This window comes from Gekko japonicus, unplaced genomic scaffold (genome assembly GCF_001447785.1).
Source record: "Gekko japonicus isolate JY-2015 unplaced genomic scaffold, Gekko_japonicus_V1.1 scaffold457, whole genome shotgun sequence".
NCBI lineage: Eukaryota > Metazoa > Chordata > Lepidosauria > Squamata > Gekkonidae > Gekko > Gekko japonicus.
Window position 1 is genome coordinate 937558 of NW_015164196.1, and position 20348 is coordinate 957905.

General features: G+C 46.7%; 3 protein-coding genes across 3 annotated transcripts in view; 1 reads left to right on the forward strand and 2 right to left on the reverse strand.

Moving 5' to 3' along the window:
- Positions 1-4163, reverse strand: part of LOC107107967 (V-type proton ATPase catalytic subunit A-like) — a 30327-nt gene extending 26164 nt beyond the window's left edge. The window contains exons 1-2 of the mRNA XM_015408343.1: positions 4098-4163; positions 1025-1158 (exon numbers count right to left, since the gene is read on the reverse strand). Coding sequence (XP_015263829.1) covers positions 1025-1106 — 82 coding nt within the window. The 5' untranslated portion in view covers positions 1107-1158; positions 4098-4163. The remainder of the gene's footprint in view (positions 1-1024; positions 1159-4097) is intronic.
- Positions 4164-6073: 1910 nt separating this feature from the next.
- Positions 6074-11846, forward strand: KLHDC9 (kelch domain containing 9). Its single transcript, XM_015408348.1, has 5 exons — positions 6074-6191; positions 8491-9014; positions 9215-9383; positions 10753-10951; positions 11568-11846. Exons 2-5 carry the CDS (start codon positions 8503-8505, stop codon positions 11732-11734), a joined length of 1047 nt encoding a protein of 348 aa, XP_015263834.1. The 5' UTR covers positions 6074-6191; positions 8491-8502; the 3' UTR covers positions 11735-11846.
- Positions 11847-13162: 1316 nt separating this feature from the next.
- PFDN2 (prefoldin subunit 2) lies at positions 13163-20260 on the reverse strand. Its single transcript, XM_015408361.1, has 4 exons — positions 20106-20260; positions 16462-16550; positions 15032-15155; positions 13163-13494 (listed from the first exon to the last, which is right to left on the reverse strand). Exons 1-4 carry the CDS (start codon positions 20205-20207, stop codon positions 13315-13317), a joined length of 495 nt encoding a protein of 164 aa, XP_015263847.1. The 5' UTR covers positions 20208-20260; the 3' UTR covers positions 13163-13314.
- Positions 20261-20348: the final 88 nt, after the last annotated feature.

Consider the following 20348-nt stretch of genomic DNA (forward strand, 5'->3'; position numbering starts at 1 on the left):
AAAGAGAGGAGGGCTTACATCTTCCAGCTGGCTGCACTATTTTACTGACATGAATTTGAACCCAATCCCTGCATACCTGAGTATAGATTAACTCCAAAACACATCTGACCTGCAGATAGATCCAAGAATTAAAAGTCCAATTTGCCACAATGGCCTGTGATGTCACTGGATCCTCCCTATGATGTCATTGGGTCCCAGTTCTTTAAATGACTTAGCAATGCCTCTGGCCCAGCCCCAGCCCCCAGGAAACTGGAAAGTCTACGCCCTTGCCTGGGATGGAACCTGCATGCAAAGCAAATGCTCTACCACTGACCCACTTTGAACCAATTGCCGAAGCAGAGGGGCTACCAGAGAAGTGCTTTTAGGGCTGGTGAAAGGCGTTCATGGCAATAAGCACCTGCCAGAAGTTACGCTGCTGTGTTTTGTACCAGTTTCCATTCCCAAAGGCATGCCCATGTGCAGCGCATTGCAGTAGGGCCAGTGGTCCACCTAGCTCAGTATTGCGTCTCCTGCTGATTATGGCTGCCAGGAAGGAGGAGGCCTTTCCAAACACTCCCTCCCAGTAACGTCAAATACTGAACCTGAGACCTTCCATATGCACTTGAGCACAGAACTCCCCCCCTCCTCCCGGCAGTGTGAAAGCCAATGCCGGAAAAGCTGTTGAAAAGCAAGGAACGTGACAGGCAGAGAAAGATCTCTGCAGGGCAGGGGGCAAGTGTTAGGCTTGCCACCCTCCAGGTTGTAGCTGGAAATGTTCCGCTACTATTACCACTGATCTCCAAGCCACAGAGGTCAGTTCCCCTGTAGAAAATGGCCGCTGTGGAAGGTGGACTCTGTGGCATTACACCCCACTGCCTGCCACCCTCCTCAGGCTCCATCTCCAAAATCTTTGGGTATTTCTCAAACCTGGAGCCAGCAACCCTAGTAAGCGGTGTGATTATTCGAGAATTACAAATATATGCATTGTTGTTTCTGTTTGGGAAACATTAAAAAGGTGTGCTTCTCTAGCCAAGAGAGTACCTACCGGGTCCGGAGACACCGTGCACAAACCCCAGCACACTCTCGTTCTCTGCATCCCCAATCTTGGGAAGTTTGGTGAAGTCCATAGCTTCAGGAGGTCAGTTGGGGCTGTTGGAGCAATCACGATGCATACAATATCTATATCGAAAGGAAATATAAAACGAACAACAAAAAAAAAAAGAATGGAGAAAACATGAGTGGGGAACTGTATGTGGTTTAGTGGCTAAAGCACTGGAGGAGGATCTGGGAGTCCCAGGTTCGAATCCCCACTCTTACAGAGGAGCTCGGAGGATGACCTTGGGCCAGTCATGCACTCTAGGCCCAACTTACTTCACAAGATCATTGTGAAGATAAAATGGAGGACAGAAGAATGATGGAAGCATCTCTGAGGAGAAGTTGTGTTTTTATACACGGCTTTTCTCTGCCTTAGGGAATCTCCAAGGGGCTTACAATCGCCTTTCCCTTCCTCTACCCACAAAAGGCACCTTGTGAGGTAGGCGGGACTGAGAGAGTGGTGACAGAATGAGAGAACATTGACCGGGCCAAGGTCACCCAGCAGGCTGTATATTGCCCTTATGTATATTGCCCTTCACTTGGAGTCTCAGAGCAGCTTACAAACTCCTCTCCCTTCCCCTCCCCACAACAGACACCCTGTGAGGTAGGTGGGGCTGAGAGAACTCTGACACAAACTGCTCTTTCTCAAGGACAGCTGTGCCAGAGCTTGTGACTGACCCAAGGTCACCCAGCAGCTGCAAGTGGAGGAGTGGGGAATCAAACCCGGTTCTCCCAGTTCAGAGTCCGCACACTTAACCACTACACCAAACTGGCTCTGAGTGGGGAACCAAACCCAGTTTTCTAGATCAGAGTCTGCTGCTCGTAACCACTACATCTTACTGGCTCTCACTGCGGAGGGAAGTGAGCTATAAATAAAGTAAACAAGCAAATAAGAGTCTGCTGCTCTTAACTACTACACCTTACTGGCTCTCACTGTGGAGGGAAGTAAGCTATAAATAAAGTAAACAAGCAAATGAATAAATAAAAACCCTGCTGCCCTGAGTTCCTTGGAGGAAGGGTGGGATTAAAATGTACAAGTGGATAGATTCCCACAGAGGCAGCTGGTCACACACCTTCCCATCAGTTTGTAGAATTCAGCTGGTGAGTCACAGCAGATAGCTGGGCCAGGGCCTTTGGTATTTTTCGATCGTATTTTTTTATCCCAGTCATCCTCCAAGTAGCTCAGGGCAATATACACAATTTTCTGTTAGCAACCATCCTATGAAATGGGTTAGACTAGGGATCAGCAAACTTTTATAATTAAAGAGCTACTACATCAACATTTAGAACAAGTGACTGAGAGAGAACCAGCAGGAGAAAGACCATATGTATAACTTAAAAATCAATAACTGTACATTAAAATAGATAACTTTACATTAGTGATTTCCGCATCCCAAACACTAGTTGTCGTAAGTCTTTTATTAGGAGGCGCCACACATGAGATCTCACACTAAGTCCTCAATGTACACAGGAACACCCCTGTGCGGTTGTCTGTGCATGGTTCTCACTGGGATCATTACTGGTACCTGTTCACCTCTTTCATAGCATCTGCTGTTAAGCGTCTCTAAAAAAAACACCCCTCAGACCCATAAAAATCTTTGCCTGCCATTCCCACCGCACACTGGTTCTTCTGGGATGCCACCACCTTCCCCTCCAACTTATCTTGACTTAAATATTTCATTTTCCCCTTTAAAGAGCCATTGTTGGCTCTGAACTGAGCTACGTTTGGCTCTAGGGCCATAGGTGGCAGAAACCTGGGTTAGACTGGGAGGGAGTAATTGGCCCAAGGTCAGCCAGCGGTTGCTCACAAGACTCCACAGCTTAGAGGGAACATTGCCGCACACTGGTTCTTCTGGGATGCCACCTTCCCCTCCAACTCATCTTGACTTAAATATTTCATTTTCCCCTTTAAAGAGCCATTGTTGGCTCTGAACTGAGCTACATTTGGCTCTAGGGCCATAGGTGGCAGAAACCTGGGTTAGACTGGGAGGGAGTAATTGGCCCAAGGTCAGCCAGCGGGCTTCGTGGCTGAGTATAGATATGAACCTAGAAAAGTCAGATGCTCTAATGGCTATAAGCATGATGGCTTTCAAAGGGGATCAGACTCATCAGATTCACCCACCTCTTACAGATCCGGATTCTAGAGACTCTGGGGACTTTGCTTCCATTGAAGAAGCCGAGCCGAGCCCAGATCTCGTCAGAGCATGGAAACGAAGCAGGGTCCAGTCTGGGTTAGTACTTGGAAGCAGTGTTCCCTCTAAGCCAAGTTAGTGTGAGCTAGCTCACAGTTTTTTAGCCTCCAGCTCACACATATTTATTTATATTATTTATTTCTTCGACTTGCTACCCCGCTCTAACCCCCGAAGGGGTCTCTGAGCGGCTACAGTTATTCATTATCCCTAACCTATGGCCACAATTCTTAGGGGTGGGGACATCTCATTTGTACCCCGCCCTCCCTGCAAAGCAGGCTCAGGGCGGCTCACAACCAATGCATAAGTACAATTAAAACAACATAAAATCATCTAAAACAATTCAGTTATAACTAATACAAGTTCAGGAAGGATGCAGTAGCCAAATCGCTCGCTCACAGCTTTAATGCCAGTAGCTCACAAAGTAGAATTTTTGCTCACACGATTCCACAGCTTAGAGGGAGCATTGCCCTTGGAAGTTGCTGGTGTGCAGAGGAAGGCGATGGATGGGAAACCACCTCTGCTCATCTCTTACCTGGGAAACCCCGTGGTCCTGGGGTCACCACAAGTCAATTGCTACTCGATTGCACACAATGACTATTATTCAGGTGAACCACACCTTAGGTTTGCCAACTTAATTTTTGATAAACTTTAAAACTGCCTGGAAAGCTGTTCTTGGCAAGGCATCAGCAGAAGGCAAGCTTTATGGGGTGAATTTCTGCAGCTATTAAAGGCAGAGGAGCCAAGCCAGGGGGAAAAAAAATCTTAGCAATCCTGTTCAAAATGTGTTCTTATAACCTCTCCCTCCCCTCATTTCTGCATGCCAAGCCTTACCCTCTGGAAGTGCGATGCCCAAGAGTAACAGGAAGCCCTCCTTGTGAGTGAATCCTCCGCCTGTCCCGCTCCTTCTGCCCTGGAGAGTTCAGCAAAAAAAACTTGTTGGGGTGGCGGCTCAGCCTTTGAGGAGGGGGAGGAGGTTATTATACAGCCAAAGTGGCAGAGAAAACAGGTACGGCATGGCTACCTTCTGCCCTGGAACTAGCTTCAACCTGATGGTGCCACAGAGAGCTCAATAGGAGCTGGAGGTCATTGGAAGAGCAAAGCCTTCAGAAGGAACAGCAAACAGCCATTCTGTTTACTGTCAACAGTTTGGCCTCCTCCTTCCTTGTACTTGGGACAGGATCCTGGTACCATAAACAGTTTGCTCGAAAGGCAGAAACTCCACTTGCACAGCTTCATAAGCTGCCCCTATTGGGGAATTTGTATTTTATATATTTATGTCCTTCAACAGGCAATGTCCCAGTTTTTGCCTTTTGAAGATGCCTTGGTAAAATGTTTTGAGTGCGAATTCTGAGCATGTAAGACAAAACACCTCTGTCCCTGATTGTGTTTCCCCAGGCCAGTTTGAGAAAACACACAAAAGCAGTCCTGTAGAGTTGGAAACCAAAAAAATAATGTATTAATTAATAAGGAAGAATACAGATTCAAGGGTTTTGGAACCTTGAATACCCAACAGATTCTTCAAATGTTACAATGGGTGAAATAGCATTTTATACTTCACATTACATCAGAGAAATAAAACAGAATTATTGGTTCCATCAAACATTGTCAAATTTCATCACCTATTTCCCATTGGGTTAAGACCGGGGTGGGGGGGGCTGTTCCCAGGCAGAGTTCTTCTTTTCCTAACAGAACAATACACTTTTCTTTCGGAAGCTATGAAGTTGCATGTTGTATCTATATAACTGATATGGTTACAGAGTGCTTACTGTTCTTCATTCTAGCTAGGTTAACTCACATTAGAAACATGCGCAGTTGTAGCTGGCCAGAACAAGCAAGGTCGTGGGTAGCATAACTGTGTATCAGCATTTCAGCCTTCTTCCCAGCATGCATTCAAACAACAGTCACAAATGAACCAAAGTTAATACCTGAATACATTCATGATGTCAGAAACATATGCATTATGGAAGTGCTAAGCACACCTACCAAGTCAAACCTGTTAGGCAATGGCAGAGTACAAAGTGGTTCATAAAATGTGCGTACAACACTAAATGTCCCACACTGCCATGAAGCTTGCTGGGTAACCTTGGACCACTCGATGTTTCCCAGCCTGAATTTGAAGCTTGCTGGGTAACCTTGGACCACTTGATGTTTCTCAGCCTGACTTGTTGTTGTGAGAATAAAATGGAGGAGGGGAAACAGATGTATGCTGTCCGTGAAGGAAGGGTGAGATGAAAAGGTACTAAATACATAAATAAAGGGGAGCCTGTACGTCCCTGAGGCATGGGTCTGTGATTTTAATTTTAGATTGTGATCTTGCCTGGTCTATTTGAGACCTATTTACAGCTGGCAAGAATTTTATTCTCTAGGCCAACCAGCAGAAGAGAAAGATTGGAAAATCGACAAAGGAGATGTGTATGTGTCCACATTTGCTGTTTTAGAAGTTCTTCAGTTGTTATAATGCCTCCTGAGGAGAACACTACAAACATGTTTAGGGGCACTTCTTGCCCTAATATCATTAAAAAAAAAAATTCCTTATCAGAAGCAGAAAGAACTCTGCACAAGCTCAGGGACATGATTTGTGGTGCAAGGTTTTTTAGAGCCAACCCTCCCCCCTGCTTGCTATTATATCTTCCATCTGCCTCCCTGCCACCCCTCTTCAACCTCTGCTGTTGCCGCTTATTATTCCTCTGCCTGCTTCAAATGCTTTCTGGATTCCTCGTGATGCTACTATGCTGGTCATAACCCAACCCTCCACCCCTGAGTTATTTATGCTCCTGCAAACTTTACCACACCAAGCAAATGCTTTCTGGCAGGGCCTGCGTTTCTCTGTAGCAGCAAGAATCCGTCATCAAGACACACCAGTGTGGTTGCTATGGGCTCCCGGTTGCCAAGTAACCAGGTTCTGCAGTGGTTTCCTCGCTTAAGGTAGGCCTGATTTACTGTTTTTAATCTTTAGAACTCAAAAAAGCCACACGCCATTCTGGTTTGGGGCAACATTTCCACAACACAGCTGGAAACAAAAATATGACAGGATAGGCTCAGCGCAAGTTGGTAGATAATGCAATCAGTGCTGGCAAACTGGCTGGATGTGGGTCCAGCCTAGAATACATAGCTCTTGCAGGAAAAAAAGAACCCTTTAAAAACCAGAAATAGATATATGAAACCCTAAGGTTTGGTAGCAGTGTCGTTCCAAATGCAAGATGGGGGACATAGCGATGCCAGCCTCCAGGTGGGACCTGGGGATCCCCCCAAAATTACAGCTCATCTCCAGACTAAAGAGATCAGTTCCCCCAGAGAAAATTGATGCTTTGGAGGGTGGTTTCTATGGCATTGTACCCTGCTGAGGTCCCTGTCCTCCCCAGGCTCCATCCCCAAATCTCCAGGAGTTTTCTAACCTGGATGTGGCAACGCTATGCCTCCCATCCCCCAACAGTGGCCAGGGGCGCCTGGCAAAACACGGTGGAGGTAAACAACAGAGGAAGACCTTGCTTGTGGGACTCCTGGAGGATGAAGCCTTGGCTGGCAGGCCTACTGCTACCAATCTTTGTCCCCTACTGCAGCTTGATAGGGTGGCAGGGGTAAAATGGGAGGGATGCAGTGGCATTCCACAGTGCTATAACGTTAGGGTTGCCAAGTGCTTTTTTAGCCGCAGCAGGGGACTCCCAGCTGCTGGATGGAGTGCGCGCACACACGCCACATGCACGTCACCCAGAAGTGACGTGACGCCGCCGGGCATGCTGGGGGCGGGGCCAGCCCATCTGAGGGAAAAACATAGAGTTTTCCCTCGGATGACCGTGGCCCTGTCCCCAGCGTGCCCAGCATGGTCACGTCACTTCCGAGTGACGTGCACATCGGGGTGGGGTTCCCCCTGGGGCCCGATCCGGCAGCGGCAGGGAACGGGCCTCTGTGGCTGGGGTTTCCCCGCCCCCCGGGGGGACTTGGCAAGCCTATATAACGTTCACTTCAGGCTGAGTAACGGAAAGTGATGTCACCGTGTAATGGGATGCTCTAGTGTTATATTGAACTCTATGGTTTCAGGTGAATCCTAGATTGTCCCATGGCATGTTGATGTCACTTCCGCTTACACAGCCAGAAGTGATATTGCCACGCCATTTGGGTGACACTCACCCCTCCAGTCTCCAGAGGGAGTGACCACTCTTGAGAGCGGATAGTCTGATCGTGGTAGACATACTTAGATCCACAAAGGCTGCGGTCACACGGAGCATTAGACACGCTACAGAGACGGACGATAGGCGGATTTTCCGGGCGCGATCACAGCGCCACATCTGGGAAGCGTAGAGCTCCCGTGGCGAACCCGAGGCTTCCCGCCGAAGATGCGGGGTAAAAAACTAGTACCTCTGAGGTACTAGTTTCTGGAAACCGCTCCACGGGATGCGCACAAGCACCCAACGGCGCATGCGCAAACTTTGTTTAAAAACAAACAACGCAGCCCCCTCTTTTCCGTACCCCCCCACTCCTGGCTCGGCCTGCTCTAGAGGAACTCTCTGCACCGGGCGGCAAAGGGGGAGGTGTAGGGGGGGGTGTGGCGGGAGGGCGGCCCGGCTGAAGCTCCTCCTGGAGGGGACCGGATGGAGGATACAGTTTGCATTCCTCTGGAGCCCTGGAAGGGATTAAACCCGCAGAGGCTTTTGCTAGAGAGGCCGCTTCTTTGCCGCGCCGCAGGATTGTCCTGTGATCGGCACCTCCCCCTTAACCACGGGACCTCGACGGGACAAGGACTGTATATCAGTATTGAAGTATTTTATGGTTACATATTTTATTCTGTTGTGTTGATTTTATATGCTTAAGACATCTGGTTGAAAGAGCTTATTAGTGAAAGGACCAAAATGGGGGAGGAAAAGCACTTGTTGGTTTTGAAAATGGCAGACGAGGATATTGCAGAATAAATGAAAACAATTTGTGAAGGGGAGGGCACTCTGGCAGTGGTTTTTTGAGATGAGAACCGAAGTGTTGCAAGCATGTCCCTGCTTTGTGAAAGAAGCGTTTTACTTTGTCCTGGCTTTTGTCCTGACGTTTAACATCCAATCTGAAGAAGCTTTCTAGTGAGTCTGAAAGCTTGCTCATTCCTTTGTGAATTTCCACATTGCCATAAGAAAAGTATTTCTGCAAATGTACATTCTCATGGACTCACAATGCCCCCACAGTTCTTGTGGTTGATTTCAATCCAGTTTGCCGTCTACCTTTGTACTTCTGCCTCCTGCAGGTCAGACCTGGTATGACGGCTGCCGGCAGCAACTGGAAGTGGAATCCAGTTGTGCGCAGTGACCTCGTAGCACGGGGTTTCCATTCATGCAATGTGCTGCGAGGGAAGCTCCTCATCTTTGGTGGCCTGAAGTCACCAGACACCACCCAGGAGCCACCCCTGGGGGATGTGGTGGCTTTTGACCCAGCTCTCCAGACCGTTCAAACAATCACTCCTGAATGCGGCTACCGGCGCAGCCACCACGAGGCTGTGGTCCTGGCTGATCGTTGGCTGTGCGTGGTGGGAGGCTGGGATGGCTCCCGAAGGGTCTCAGATGTGTGTGGCTTTGACTCTGAGCAGGCGCAGTGGGAACGCTGGACCGAGGGATCCTCCAACGAGTCTCCCGTGGGGCTGAGCAGCCACACCTGTACCAAGCTATCGGACCATGAGGTGCGGGTGGTGGGCCGTGAAGGTGGGCTGCGTACGCAGAGGCGCTATGCCAGCATCTACACATTACATATCAACCCTGCAACCAAGACTTACCGGTATGTCATGTATTTATTTATAAGCCATGTATCCTGCTTCTCTATAAAGCATACCCAAGCCTGCTTATGAGATGAGTGATAATAGTGTAATCTGAAACCAATGAAATCACTCTCCAATAATAAACCTGCAGCTGCCTGGGGCGGGGGTGATGGAAGTTAAGCCGGTTTACGCATCTTTGTAACATCACTCTACTTGCTAGGTACAGAGAAGAAGAATCTCGCACAGCCTCACGCGCTGGCCACTCTGCAATGCTGCTGCGCGAGACCAGCTCCAGTGGAAAGAGCAGCGGATACAAGCTTGTGGTGTTTGGCGGACGTGACTCTGCTGACTTTGACGTGGCTGGACACTGGGGAAAGGGGAAAATCCATGTGAGTACATGCATACGGAGGTGGGGTCCTGGATATGGCCAGCGCAAAGATTTGGCTCGAGCAGACAACCTTGGGTGCAAGAAGCTAATTCAGATGGGAAAAGTGAGGTGGCTCCCCATAGAAACTCTCACTTCCCACCCCAAACAAGTCTTCCCAGCTGGCTGTCGCCTGCAGCACTCTGGGAAGAGCTACAAGGTGACAGCTCCTACCCCACGGTAGGAACAGGAGTTGTAAAAGGAAATGCTTCTTTACAGAGACAGTGATGAAAACTTACTGGAATTTGCTGCCTGAGGATGTAGTGGTGGGCACAGGCATAGACGACTTTAAAAGGGGATTAGATAGATGCATGGAGGATAGGTCTATCAATGGCTACTAGCCATGGTGACTAAAGGGAACCTCCGTGTTCAGAGGCACTAAAACCTCTGAATCCCAGGGCCAGGAGGTAACATCAGGGGAAAGCCTTGGCCTCTATGCCCTGTTGTTGGCCTTCCAGGGGAACTGGTTGGCCGCTGTGAGAAACAGGATGCTGGATTATGTGGACCACTGGTCTGATCCAGCAGGGCTCTTCTGATGTCTTGGTGATAACAGGAATCAACTTGGTAAGTTGGAGGCCTTGACATGAGAAAGCTGAAGCCACATTTCTGGCTGGTGGTAGTGTACCCATGAATATTTCTTAGGAATAAGGTTGCTGGTAAGACCCGTTTTCATGCCAGCAATCACTGCCTCTGCTTTGTCTTCTATGTGCCATATCCATTTAATGTTAACGTCTTCCACTGACTTAAGACCCTGGAGGATTTTTCTAAAGAAGTAGACATCATTGCTTTATAATTTCAAAACAGACCTGAGCCGTTGTGGAGTATGAATTGGCAGGTGATGCATTGCAGGACACTTCTGTGTCCATGCATATTCCTTGAAGTCAGAGATGATGAATCCATTCCACTCTCGTGATTCAGAGACCTTCTGAGGGAACTGACCCCTGAAAAATGACTATGTCAGCAGTGCATGCTGACAAGACAAAAACAAGGACAAAAAGAGACAATCCCATATCAAGGGCAAATACTAGAAAACAGGCACTATCCCTGATCAACATATGTAGCAGTTCAAATGAATATGTGTGGGTCTGTCTTTCTTTTAAACATAACTTTAAAAGTATGGTTGCTACTCTTTGGTCTCAAGCCTCCCTAGCTCCCTGAGGACCTCCTCTAGCAATTCCCCCATCCTATTTCTTTCAACCCACTTGGCTTCTGTTTCAGCTACACCTGCTGGTAGCCCCCTGCCTTTAGTGCTATGAAAGTCTATAATCCTAAAGGAGTCCCTCCAGTTCTGTAGCAGCCTCCTCATAAGTTTCCCACCCCATTTTCCTCCCCAGGTTGATTCTGTCCACGCTCCTGAGCTGACGGAGCAGATCAGTTGTTTGGTCAGCACCGAAAAGGGATCCCGGCAGGCACCCAAAGGCTTGCGGCACCAGTCCTGCACCATGGTAGGGCCTTTTGCCATCATCTTTGGAGGGGAGACGTTATCCAGAGGCAGGGATGCCGTTTGCAACGACCTCTACGTCCATGATACACGTAAGGGAGGGTTTCTTCTTTGAAGTTGACTTATACTGAAACAAACTGTAGGTCGATCAGTAGCATCTACTCAGACTCGCAGCAGCTCTCCAGGGTCTCACGTAGAGGTCTTTTCCATCACTTACTACCTGATTCCTTTTTAACTGGAGATTAACCAGGGATCTTCTGCAACAAAGGAGGCACATTCAGCGCATGCAGCCACAGGGTGTCCAAGTGATTCTCACAATTCCCCCAAAAGGTGATTGCACAATACATGACAAGCAATAAATGCTATTTATTTTTTCCAGTGGGTAGTTTTTCCATGATTTCTGTCTATCGCCACAGCTCCTGTAGAAATACTGCAGATCCTGTAGCAGGCAAAATTAGAAAAGCATAGTCCAGTGGGACTTTAGACCTCCCCCCTCCCAACAACAGTCTGCTTGGTTTCATACTGCAAACTGCTTCTCAAACTCATTTCAAAAGTGATTCTTTATGCATTCCCAACTTAACAGTTTAGAACACCCTTCTATAGTCTTCACCTAAGAGCTTCCTTTACACCCAGCTAGGCGGGGCAATAGAGTAGGAAAGGCGATCCTCTTCCATGAATCTCAAAGATGCCTACTTTCTGCACATTCAGGGACTTCACCAGGAACCTGGTACCACTTCCCTGGTTCTGATCGAGCCCAGAAGAGAGTTGGTCATCGCACCTGCCTTTGGAACGACAAGCTCTACCTCATCGGGGGATTTGGGGCTGATGGCAAGACACCCCGCCCAGAGATCTGCGCTTTAGAGATCTCTGTGTGAAGACAAGGAGCCCATTCTGTTCAAGTGAGCCTCTGATCTCAAGTCTGCCAAAGAGCATCCCTACCTCAGTGGGGGAAGGTTGTCCTTTGTTTACGGTAAAAAAAAGGCCCCCCCCCCCCGCTTGTCAAACAAGCTTCTCTGGTCTTTCCACAGGGAAATGGGGAGCAGGGCTGATCAAAATCGTTGACATTACAAAGAAAATGCCTCGGCTTAAGGGGAAAAACAATTTCAAATTTAGGAAGAAAGTTTTATCAAGTTGAAGGCTTGCTCTCTGCAGCTTTGTAAAATCTAAAACTGATCCACATGGGAAAGACATATGTGAACAGCCTCAATGCCGTGGGTGTGGAGATCACAGGAAATTGTGTGCCAGCTAACACAAACTCCACATGAAAAAAAGCTGAAATCTATCTACATTATGTACACACGTGTGATTTCACTTGGTTTTAGGGCTATCGTCCATTTAAAAGAACTCTTAGCCACATGAATGGGTTTTCATCAATTAATGGTATATGAACGATTTGAAGGGGAAAAAAGCAGTTTCTAGGTAAGACATTATCTTACAGGAAGATGGGTAGCCGTGTTAGCCTGTCTGTAGCAGTAGAAAAAAGCAAGAGTCCATTAGCACTTTAAAGACTAACAAAATTTCTTGCAGGGTAGGAGCTTTCATGAGTTATCTGAATAGTTATAAAGTATCTGAAGAAATGAGCACTGACTCACAAAAGCCTGCTACAAATTGTGTTAGTCTTTAAGGTGCTACTGGACTCTTCCTCTTTCCTACTATCTTACAGCAAACGTCACCGAAGAGACATTCCCTCCTGTGAGAGAAAAGGTAGAATGCCTCTAAGACAGACTTCATTTGTAAAGATCATGTTTTTTTTAATGTACACTAAATGTGCTGTCTGATTAATTGGGCATACTTTTTTTTAGTCTATCAAAATTTGCTCAATAGGTTACTGCAACCATTGACCAATCATCAAGGCCTTCGTTTTGCTCAATTTCATGGAATAATTTTAAAAGCTATGCAAGTGTCTTGGCAAGTGACAGAACAAAGAGGCACACAAAAACCCTGCCATTCATGTGCAGTAACTATCTTTGCCATTATAAGGACTATAAGCTTTTTTTGCAATGAAGCAGAGATTGAGAAAATGGAAACCCAACCATCAGGTTACTCTAATTCTGTGCTCATGCAAAACTGTCACATATGCACAGCTTTACTTACACGGAATAAGCCCACAGTTTCCCCAGCCTGGTATTTTGTCAGTTTTCTGCCAGTGAGAGAAGTTTCCCGGATCAGCTACAGAGATCCTTTTACACCACAGTTGCCCTAGATTCAACTTGGGACTTTACAGACCTTCTGCTCTACCACTGAACAAGGGAGAGAAGGTGATCCAGTACCACTGCCCACCGTCACACCAAAGCAAGTGACGCACAAAAACTGTTTATTTTAACAAAAATACTGTAAAGAGAGGACACCAAAATAATAATAACAATAATAATATTAAAGTTAAGCCTTTGAGATCAGGAACTGCAACTCTGGAGCGAGAGGTGGAAAGTCCTTAGAGAGCAAGCCCCTCTTCTCCCTAGGAGACCAAGACCCCTGCAGAGCTGGCTTTGGCGCCTGCCCCCTCAGGACTTTCCTTGGAAGGAGCTTTCTGGTCATCCTCGCCCATCAGACGGATGTTGTGTTTTTCCCGGAATTCATTCAGCTCCCGGCCTTTTGTCTGCAGCTGCTGGCTCAGTGTCTCTATGATCTTGCTGATCTGTGCAGGGAAGCAGAGCAGGGAAAATGGGTCAGGGCGAGCAGCTGGACAGGTGAAGAGCTCTCTGCAGGAATGGCAGAGAGGAGACTCCCCACTTCCAGTACCCTCCATCGAGGGAGAACGCTGGGAGCATTTTGCATGTTTCACTGACAGGTGGCGTGGCAAGCCTTCAATTTTGCCGGATTCGCACACTTAGCCTTGTGTGACTATTTATGATCCCAGATGGGGGTGGAGCTCATGGGGATATCATTCATCGAGGAGACAGAAGGAATCATGTGTTGGCTGAAATTGACACGACCCTTCATTTGTGCTTCTGTGCTGCCACAAAACGGCCCCCTGTTTTAACATGTGTCTGCCAGGCATTGTGTGAGTGGGGATCACAAAGACACCCTTCCACACGTTAAGTCTTAAAAATGTGCACTGGGAGTATTACATATCATATCTGTGTTACAGAAATATTTATTTATATTTATTTATTATATTTGTATCCCACCCTCCCCGCTTTCGGAGGGCTCAGGGCGGCTAACAACATAAGTATAGATAGATACATTAAAACTCCAATACGTATACTAAAACCAACATTCCATTAAAATTACAATATAAACTACAAATACACTGCACATAGCTATAACACAGATGACGACAAATAAGTGGTAGCAAGGAAAGTTACAAGTGAGAAGACACGAATCACTGGAAAAGACAATAATGCTAATAAGAAAAGTAGAACCAACATGAGATGGATTGGGCTCTATAAAGGAAGCCACAGCCACCCATTTACAAGACCTGAGCAAGGCCGTCAATGATAGGTTGTTTTGGAGGTCATTATTTCATAGGGTTGCAAAAATCAGAAGCGACTTGATGGCACTTAACACACACACACATTCCAAGCAGAGGTCATTTCGCGGGGGATCGCAGTTCCCCCGGGGTGAGGTACGGGGGGTGGGGCTTGACAAAGCCCCGCCCCCTGCTTCCGGCCGCCCCGCTTCTGGCCCTCATTCAGCCAGGAGGAGACAGGAGAAGATGGAGGGTAAGTTGCTTCCTCCATGCCTCTCCCCACCCCTGCCTGCCTGGGGCCAGGGAGGGCCTTCGCGGGACTTCCTTGCACTCCCGCCGGCCTTGCAGGTCCACCGCCAGGCCCCTCATGGGGCTCGGCAGTGGAGCTACAAGGCCGGCGGTGGCGGCCGGGACCGTTGGGGGCGGGGTATGTGGCCTTATGACACACTTCCAGTGATGTCAGGGGGTGTGGCCTTATGACACACTTCCGGTGATGTCAGGGGTGTGGCATATGCTAATGAGTTATGCTAATGAGTTCCCCTAGCTCTTGTTCTACGAAACGACCCCTGGTTACAAGTGTGCCATTCTTTATGGTCAGTTTGAAAATGGGCACTCATTCCATTGCCTCTGGCAACTACCAATCACCAGTAGGGGACCAGGTGGAAAGTTCTTGGCAGTTGGAAGAGGGGAGAGGCTAACAACTTCTTAGTCTAAGGGAGATGCACGAAATCTGAAACCTTCCTACTTTGAACAGAGACGTTACCTGCTCTTTGTTGTTTTCTAAGGCGGGAAGAACCTCCTTGACAGTGCGTTCCACTAACACTCCCCCCACCATCCGGTAGCACTTCCTAGTAGGGTCCACCTCCCGGAGAGTTTCAAGGACCAACCTGTGAGGAGAAAGAAATGTGGAAGATCAGTGCATCCTGCACCAGCGTGCAATAAAGACACCCCCTCACTCTAGAAATCCACCCAGCTAAGAGCCATGCCTGTCAGGAGCCCTCAAGCCACAGAGGAAAGCATTTCTGCTTAATGCCCTACAGCCAAAAGAAGGCTGCATCACTCACTGCTTTTCTATCACACAGTAAAGGCTGCAAGGTGGCACCTGAGATACATGTTAGGGTCACTAGGTATATTTTGAGAAGTTAACTTTTATTTATGGGGTTTACAGCCTGCATTTACGAAATAAAATTTCAAGAAAATTTTAAGAAACAATAAAGAACATCAACATCCAAAGAAATGGTGAAATTAAAAAAATTATGCGAATGACTGGGAAAAGTCTATCACCTCATCACCCAAACCTAGAGACTAACTTCCAGAAGCTAACAGGAAGGAAAAAGCTTCCCTCTTCTACTGCAGAGAGAGGCTTAAGTGCACAGCCAGGCAGGGCACTTGAAAGCAGCAACAGAGAAGGTCCTGTTTCTTGCAGAGAAGCTGGTACTTGAGGAGGGACGTTTCCTGCTGATCTCTGGCCATGTGTGTATGCTAGTTTTGTACAAGAGCCAACATCCCCCAAGACGTGCAGGGCCCAGACTCTGCATGCAGCAGAATGAGATGGAGGCAAAGCCCAGAGGGGACAGAATAGAGAATATTGTTTTAGACTATGGGTGTGGGATCATATTTCTGAAAGTCTGCAGGTGTTAACAGAAAGTCTCCCTGCAAGCAGAAAACTAGCAAAGCGGGAATCTGGCTGGGTCTCAACCTCTCTCCCAAATGTGCTGTTGGTGGGAACAGAGCATGCTTCCCCACCTCATCTCCCACTGCAGCATTACCGCCCACTAGACCACCTCACTCTGGTACAGAGGCAGACCAGTATTCAAAGGATCGCAACAAATCCATGTAGAAGAAGAAGAGAAGAGATTGGATTTATACCCCGCCCTTCACTACCCAAAGGTGTCTCAGAGCGGCTTACAAACTCCTTTCCCTTCCCCTCCCCACAACAGACACCCTGTGAGGTAGGTGGGGCTGAGAGATCTCTGGCAGAAACTGCCCTTTTTTCAAGAACAGCTCTTATCAGAGCTATGGCTTGCCCAAGGTCATCCAGCCAGGTGCAAGTGGAGGAGTGGGGAATCAAACCCGGTTCTCCCAGATTAGAGTCCGCGCACTTAACCACTACACCAAACCGCACACTTAACCACTACACAGTACAAACTGCGAAGAACACCTATACTTTTAAAATCCCTGCCCAATGCATACTTGTGTTCGTTCAGCTCCATCTCCAGCTCAGCTGCCTTGGAGGCCAGGCCGCGCTGTTCCTGACGCAGGCGGTTAAATCCAGCCACCACCTGTAAGGAGAAAACAATCAGCTGCAGGCCGCTGGATTAAAACACCCCTCCCCCACTCAAAGCGGCAACTCAGTTTAATCAAGCAAGAGCTGTTTTTCTTACATTGGTCCTTCCTATCCCCGCCTGCTGTTTCTTTCTACCATCAAACTTCATGATCTCTGTGGGCTAGCAAACCTGGCTTAATTGTACTGATATTGCTGATTAGCTTGCTTGACACTGGTGTGAGTCCTCCACATCAGCCAAAGAGAAGGATTAGGTTTGTGGGTCCTTGGAACAACTGTCCACTGCCTTGTCTCATGGTCCCTTGTCTTTCCCTTCATAATCCACACAGGGATGACGTGTTGGGTGTTTGACGGTTTCAAACACCAACTGCATGCAGTCAGACCTTTTTCTCCACCTGTTTCTAAACTGTTGCACTTCTGGTTCCATTCAGATGATATTGTCCTATTAATATCCTTTTCCCAGAATGAAGTTTGAGTCCAGTGGCACCTTTAAGACCAACAACATTTTATTCAACAGCTATAAGCGTTTGTGTGCATGCATACTTCTTCAGATACAATGAAATGGACATTACCAGTGCATATGTTCCCTCTAAGCTGTGGAGTCTTGTGAGCAAAAATTCTACTTTGTGAGCTACTGGCATTAAAGTTGTGAGCGAGCGATTTGGCTGCTGCATGAATTACTTTGCTCTGGAACCCTCCTTCCTGAGCTAAGACAAAAATGTGTCAGCCGGAAGCTAAAAAACTGTGAGCTAGCTCTAGAGATGTAAAATTTCTGGAAATTTTGAAGCTCGGAAAAAAACCCGTTTTTTCCCAGTTTTTTTCGGAAAAAACGCAAATTTTCGGAAAACTTGGAAAAAATGCTACATTAGCACTTCTTTTCTTTTTTCTAGATTGAAAGTCATTCTGTTACTTTAGGAACATAAAACATGACTATGGACATTTTTACTTGGCATGAAATTATCACAACTAGCATATTAAAAATATAGTGTATCCAAACAGTTATTACAAACAGAATACCTGCCCACATGCAAAAACAAAACTGAAACCTTTTTCTTTTCTCGTGACAATAGCACCTCCTAAAGGAAGAAATGCATCTTGTTCTTGCATTGGAGAGTTCAGTTTGTAACCTAGGACTTGCTTGTTCTCAGTGCACAGAAATTAGATCAATCTGATACCATATATATATATTTTAGAAATGATTTAGAAAATATTTGAACACCTTGTCTTAAAATATTTTATTCATCATGTTAAAATAAAACGTTCCATAATCAATTTTTTTCTTTTCTTTTTTCAATTTTTCCAATTTTTCGGAAAAAAACAAAAAGGCTTCAGGAAAAAAATGGGGAAAAATGGTTTTTTTTCCAAATTTTTCCGGGCCTTCACATCTCTAGCTAGTTCACACTAACTCAGCTTAGAGGGAACACTGTGAGCAGTAAATTAGCATACAGCATGCTAAAGATGTCTAACACATTCAAGGACCAAACAGGAATAACAAGCTTAGTTTATATGGTTACCATTTGTTTGGATTTAATTCCGGGGTTGAAAACATAGTGAAGAAAATAAATATGTCAAAACTGGAGATTGATGAGCAGATGTATCCTTAATGGTGGAATGCTGAGAGTAATTAACTGGGGTGCTGTCATTACGCTCCAACCAACTCCTCTCAAGCATGGAGGCAACCTTACAGTATCTTTTTCTATGAAGTGGGGCAACTGGCTGTATAAAGTTATCTCCCCTGTCCCCAGACCAAAGAAATACATTCCAATCTACCATTCCAAATTACATTACATTCTACTATTCATTATGTTACATTACAATCTAGTATTCTAATCTATTATTCCAATCCAAATAAGAAATAAAATACAATAAAGAGGATATATGGCCCCTCTGGGGAATTGGTGAGAATACAGTTGTAAGGGCTGAATGGGGTTAGCATATGTAGTGAGATAAAGAAGTATGGACCGGTAATTTCCATTTCATTGTATCTGAAGAAATGTGCGTGCACATGAAAGCTTATACCTTGAATAAAGCTTTGTTGATCTTAAAGGTGCCACTGGACTCAGACTTTGTTCTGCTGCTTCAGACCAACATGGCTGCCCACCTGAATCTACCCTTTTCCCAGGCATTCTCTATTCCCAGTATGTTCTCTCTCAAACCTGATCAGTATGATCCAGAAAGAACACCAATCCAAGCATGCTAGCAAGCTATCTGAACAGGAAGGTGTGCATTTTCAAAGGTCTTGCCCACATCAGCGCCATTTTCCCTCCATCAGCCCCTAGTGAAATCCATTTTCCCTGCTGCACTACCAAAGGGCTTTAAAAAAAAACACCCGACCACAGGCAATTACTATTCCACTACAGTGCAATAACATTATGACAATCTAGTGTCACAGTCTACTAGTTCCTCTGAATTCCTTTAATCATCTTTTAATGACAACTGGGAATTCAGAGACCCTAGTTGCTCATGGCAACAGATAGTCATGATTTTTTAAAAGTCCTCCAGTACCATGGCAGGGTGAAAATCCAGGAAAAATCGCAGCTGACCAAGAAAAGACTGCACAAAACTACTGTGTGGATGCTACAATGTCATTGTGCAGTCACAACCATGATAAAAAGCAGTATTCTCACAGGATAGATGCAACTCTTGTCAACCATCCAGTTAACAGACCACCATATGACTGCAGCAAAATACTCCAAAAAGATGAGAAACGTGGAAAGTTTCCCTTATCGTTTCATTCCGACCAAACCTTTTCTCAATTGACCCAAAAGCCAACCCAATCCTTCCAGCTTCAGAGTGCTTTCTCTCTACCCACATCCTCCTCACCTTCTTAAAGCCTTACGTAGCCTCAGTTTTGCTACTGATCCTTATTTCACAGTACAGAGTTAAAGCTAATTTAGTTGCTACTTGAAGATGCTTGCAGTGTCCAGAGATGCTCACCACTTTATCATAGCTTCAAAAAAATACCAGCAAGGACTGCTATTTACAACAGATACTCAGCTTTGCTCACACTCAGAGGACCTCTTTTTTCCTGCATTTAAACCTTCCCAGAAACAGAAAAACAAATAACTAGCTAAATGTGCTGGCTCAATGTTAACACATATCCCTTCAACACAACCTCATTCCTTCAAAAATAATTCAAAATAAATTCAGGCTTACATGACACCACACAGCCTCCACTCCTTTTCTCAAATACCTCACCTATCCCATGGCTATCCAAAACTGGTCTTTCCAATCCTGCAAAGACCCTACTGCAACCCCTTCTCCCCGATTTCAAAGCCAGGCGCTGCAGAACGACCTTGATTACATCATACTCAACACTCTGGACATGCCCAAAGGCACTCCCGTCTTTCCTCTGAAGACACAGCTAAGCAACACTATCGAAGGACTTGGTTTATATTGGATCTTGTGTACCACACACAGGGAAAAAGCCATGATTTATGCCACGCCTCGCACTCTGTCCATGGCCAGAGGCACCCCACCCCATCCCATGGCTTCCCCAAGCCTACCACCTCCCTTTGCCTTTTCCCTCTGCTTCGCCTGCTCAGTTCAGCACCTGCTCTGCTGTCAGGGGCTTGGCAGCACCTCCAGCCGCGGTACCACCTCCCCCACCGGAAGGAGCCGCCGGGCCGCTTTTGCTCTTGCCGCTCTCCGCCATTTTCCCTCCTAGCGTAAGAGAGAAAGAAACACACAGAACGAACTTAACGGATCTCGAACTTCCGGGGGTTGGAGACCACGAGAGCCCTCGTGACCGGAAGTCTCGTTTTCTGCGTCCCTCACGAATTCACTTCCGGGCCAC

Coding starts and splice junctions, on each gene's coding strand:
- KLHDC9 (XM_015408348.1), top strand. CDS start 8,503: ATGACGGCTGCCGGCAGCAACTGGAAGTGGAATCCAGTTGTGCGCAGT. Junction 9,015..9,214: donor CCTGCAACCAAGACTTACCG/GTATGTCATGTA, acceptor TCTACTTGCTAG/GTACAGAGAAGAAGAATCTC. Junction 10,952..11,567: donor CCTCTACGTCCATGATACAC/GTAAGGGAGGGT, acceptor CTGCACATTCAG/GGACTTCACCAGGAACCTGG.
- PFDN2 (XM_015408361.1), bottom strand. CDS start 20,207: ATGGCGGAGAGCGGCAAGAGCAAAAGCGGCCCGGCGGCTCCTTCCGGT. Junction 16,551..20,105: donor AGCCCCTGACAGCAGAGCAG/GTGCTGAACTGA, acceptor TTCTCCTTACAG/GTGGTGGCTGGATTTAACCG. Junction 13,495..15,031: donor TAGAAAACAACAAAGAGCAG/GTAACGTCTCTG, acceptor TTCCCTGCACAG/ATCAGCAAGATCATAGAGAC.